The sequence below is a fragment of the Aptenodytes forsteri genome, unplaced genomic scaffold (genome assembly GCF_000699145.1).
Source record: "Aptenodytes forsteri isolate BGI_AS27 unplaced genomic scaffold, ASM69914v1 Scaffold33, whole genome shotgun sequence".
Lineage (NCBI taxonomy): Eukaryota > Metazoa > Chordata > Aves > Sphenisciformes > Spheniscidae > Aptenodytes > Aptenodytes forsteri.
The window spans coordinates 57,453-61,873 of record NW_008795037.1 but is presented as its reverse complement, the minus strand read 5'-3'; the positions used below and the strand labels follow the sequence as shown (position 1 = coordinate 61,873).

Below are 4,421 nucleotides of genomic sequence, written 5' to 3'. Positions count from 1 at the left end.
GGCCGCGTCCCGGCGGGTTTCAGCGCGCGAAGGCTTTGCGTTTGCTGCTGGCGTCGTGCAGGGGTCTCATTGCTACCGTCATTCCGCCAACCTGATAAAACTACTAGTCCGGGGCAAGTTCTTAATCTAATTAAATATCTTAAAGTATCTTTTAAAATACCTTCAGCCTCAAGGGTCGGAAGAGGCCAAAGCGTTTGTAAATGCCTTCCTGAAGCGTAGTATGCCAAAAATGAAAGATGAAGCTATCCAGGATATACTGACTCGGAAAGCTGTAGTTCTTGAGCATTATTCAAAAAAAAAGACAAAGCGAAAGAGGAAGAAAACAAAAGGTTTTACTGCCAAGCAAAGGCGAGAAATGCATCTTTTTGAAATTGAACCCGAACAGCAAAGGTAAGACCTTAAGTATTTTCTTTGTGTAGTGGAAGTGGGAAGTACATCAAAAGTATGTAAAAGCAGGAGCACGTACATGTGGACACTAACCCTTCAGTACGCACAGTCGGTCTAAGACTCTCTTTGCGGCATTTCACCATAAGAAAACAATTCTTTTGTCTGTATAGTTGGAAAATTCATTTCTGTTCGTTACCGATTCTCTTTCCTTTTGTATAGCTAAATATAAGAAGAAATTAAACCCAAATACAAACATCTCTGATTTCAGTTTTTAAAGTTAGACTGCCTGTGACCAGGGCCAAGATTCTGCATCAGGTTCCTCAAACTAACGCATGTTGAATAAAGCCCCTGCTGCTGCTAACATGAAGTGGGGAGGTGCAGGCGTAGAAGTCTCTTCAGTCTTAGATGTAGCCACGCTCTCTAAAACACACCACCCTTTTGGGTTGATAGAGAGGGGCATATTTAGTTTGTGCTTTTTTTTTTTATAAAAGCAAGCCTGTTGCTCGGAGTGGCTTATGAGAGCAGATTACAAAATTGTAAATGTTAGTCTTAACTCCATTGTAAATATGGATTACTTCTGTAATCAAGCAATAGATTTTTTGATAATTAAGTTCTCGCATAATACTTCTTGTCTTTTTAACTACAGATACACAATCTTTCTACCACTACATGAACTCTGGAAACAGTATATCAGAGACCTCTGTCACGGACTTAAGCCAGATGCGTAAGTTGAGATATTTTAAAATTAGTGTGGTTTTGATTTAGTAGATATTTCCAGGTTTACTAAGTTACTGCTTCAAACATCGTAGTTACTCGACAAGGATATGTACTATTTCTGTAAGCTTCGGCCACGATTTCAATAGTCATGGTCATGTTTTGTAAACCTAACTTTCCCTATAATTTTCTTTCCCTCTTCTCTGATCCCACCCTCTTCCTCAAGGCAACCACATATGGTTCAGGGCAAACTGCTAAAAGCTGATCTCCATGGAGCTATTGTTACAGGTATTCTGTTTGTTTTCTTTTACAAAATCATCTGAAGTTCAGTAGACGCTCCTATATTTCAGGTGCTTATTTTTAAATGCCTTTTAGTGTCGTTAAGTCTAGAACCACATAGTTGAGATCATATGCTAATGGATTCTTTCTGCTAATTACTTTTCAACTGTTCTTGAAAATCCTGGTGTTAGTTGCAAAGATTAACTGCAAGTTTTACCAGCTATTACTGTAATTGCATTTCAGAATATTGCAAACCAGTTTTTAAAATCATGAGGCAACTGTAGAAGAGCAAATAAACTGCCTGCATCTGAAACCTTCTAATACACACATACTTCTGCTCTTTCAGTCACAAAATCAAAGTGCCCCTCTTACGTTGGGATAACAGGAATCATTCTACAGGAATTTAAACATGTCTTCAAAATTATCACTAAAGAGGACAAATTAAAAGGTATAAGACAGTTTTTTTTCAGTGCTTTTCACAATTTGAATAATCAGAAATTTCCTAAACACACTATTCATCTTACATGTGCGAGTACGTTGTTTTATATCAGTGCTTTTAGTTCTTTGCACAGAGTGGCAGAAGTCAATGTCTTTACTGACCATGTAACAGCCCAATATCTTGCTGAAAAAGTGTCTCATTAGAAATGAGCAATTAAAAAAATGCATTTCCAATGAACCCAACATGATTATGCGCATGGCTCATTCATCTGATTCACATTAGATGTTCTCTGGAACACTTACTGCATGCTCCTGAAAGAGGACTAACTGTAGTAATTCAAGTTTAAAATTTTAAAGTTTTGGTTATTTTTTTTCTCTTGCTAAAGCGTAAAAACCTTGAAGTGTAGCAAACCTCAAGTCTACATGTGAATAATATGCCCTGGTACATCAGTATCTTTTCATAACTTTTGTTCGTTTCTTTCCTCTTGCATTTTCAGTTGTTCCCAAACTTAACAATGTATTTAGCTTGGAGATTGATGGATTCATTTCCTACATCTATGGAAGCAAGTTCCAGCTTAGAGCAAGTGAGCGATCTGCAAAGAAGTTCAAGTTGAAAGGAACTATTGACCTATGATTTCATGGAAAATCAGAAGTATTAATAGAAGTGTCTGCTGTTTTCCTGCAGTTTCAAGACCAGGTTTGCTGGCAGATTAAATAGCCATATGAAATCTTTGCTAAAGCGTTTCTTCTCACTGAAGAATTACTAGTATCTGTTGTCTTTTAAGCAGTCTCTCAGACTGCTGCAGTTTGTTGTATCTGTTTGTTTTGTTATTTGTATATAACATTCTGGCTTTTATTAAACTTACATGATTAGTATTGATTACCTGACTTGTTTCAATTTATAATCATGAATTTGCACAATGAAAATTATATCATGTAACTGTGATGAATGTTATTGTTGCCTTCTGTATACATTGGGCTCCATCTGCCTATTATAAGCTTATAGGTGATGACAACTGCTCTATAGAAGAGCAGTTCATTGTTCCTGGGCCAACATCAACATCTTTGCCTGGTGCAAGTATATGCAAGTCAGTTGAAACAACTGATAGGTTCTACCTTGAATATCTCCTTCCCTGTAGTTAATATCGTTACAGATAACATGTATATGAGTGAAAATATAAATACTAAACAGGTAACGCAGCCCTGCAAGCTGTTTGCTTATCAGGTGCTTACTGATAACATACTACTTTAAGGTTAAATCAGATACGTCTATATTAGTAAATACATACTGTCAATGCCAGAGTGCAGGGAACACATCACGTAAGAGAGAAGCACTTGAAGCTAGAAATTCAAAGATGGAAGTGACCCCCATTCAACCTTGTACTTCAATTACCTACAAAATTGCTTTATGAATATTTAACCTGTATTCATAGAGCTTTACTCTAGCCTATTTTTATATATATTTGTTACACATTTAAAAAAATACCTTTACTCTTAATGTTACATAAGCAATTTTTAAAAAGGCTAGCATGGATGGCACTTATTACATCACTTGGTTGTGAGCACTATGTCACTGGAACACAAGAAGTCGGGTAGTTTTGTAACGCAAGTCTTCTAAACTTACAACCACCCTTAATACAGCACCACTTGTGCAGAAGCTTCCAGTATTTAAACCTTTTATAAATATTTGCTTTTTGCAGCAGTCTGCAACAGTGGTTGTAATGGAGACCCCATACTTGCACCAGTGGAGACTTCTTCAGCTTTGAGTGCATGTGCTTCATGTATCCACAGTCCCTTTTTATCTCCTTTTTTCAATTTTTTTTTTGTTTTACTATATACTTCCAGGATACTTTTTTGACTGCCCAGATTACAATCTCATCAACTAGGCACATTTGACTTGTTTGGGAGATGGAAGTGACCCCTGTATTTAGATCACTTAACATTTTTCTATTATAAAAGAGCCTCTATGGTGTTTATGTTATAAAGGTAGCTTTCAGAAGCTTTCAATTTAAATTATTAATTCAATTTCAGAATCAAATGAAAGACCCATATGTAGGAAGAGGAGGTTTTTCCCCTGCCACCATTCAAATGTTCATAGCCAGCCAGGGTCATTTCTTTAAAGAGAACATAGCTGTTCTCTCACATACACTACACACCAAAGCCTAGTACTGGGGTTAGGAGGGCAGCTCCAGCTAGAGCTCTTAACTGCACTGCAGAGCACACAAGCCATTTATCTGCCATGAGAAAGCCAAAGAGCATCACCACCTCCAACCCTCCCCAGCCCGATGAAAACACTGACTGTGCCAGTCACCCTCAGTCAGTTGGCCTCCAAAGCACCTACTTCCTTTCTGGACCTGTTGCTGGGAGAGGTTATGGGAGAGCTGCATCTCTCTGGCACAATCCCTCAAGACCAGATTCAGCTTCGCTGAACCAGACTCTGAAATTGCAGCATGGGCAATACTGGTTTTCAAGAACAGACTGCTTCTCTGCCCCTTTGAAGACAGAGATGGGAAAAACAGTGTTTTTGCTAGGTACATATATTTTATACAGGGAAATCATAGAATCATTTATGTTGGAAAAGACCTTTAAGGTCATCGAGTCCA

General features: G+C 37.8%; 2 protein-coding genes across 3 annotated transcripts in view; one reads left to right on the top strand and one right to left on the bottom strand.

The window, feature by feature from the left end:
- Window positions 1-4,421, bottom strand: part of LOC109279391 — a 42,877-nt gene that overhangs the window by 20,199 nt on the left and 18,257 nt on the right. The window lies entirely within an intron of this gene.
- On the top strand, window positions 20-2,764 carry POP4 (POP4 homolog, ribonuclease P/MRP subunit). The gene is made up of 5 exons (XM_009276699.2): window positions 20-390; window positions 1,034-1,111; window positions 1,328-1,389; window positions 1,727-1,828; window positions 2,316-2,764. The coding sequence occupies exons 1-5, from the start codon at window positions 221-223 to the stop codon at window positions 2,450-2,452; spliced, it is 549 nt and encodes a 182-aa protein (XP_009274974.1). The 5' UTR covers window positions 20-220; the 3' UTR covers window positions 2,453-2,764.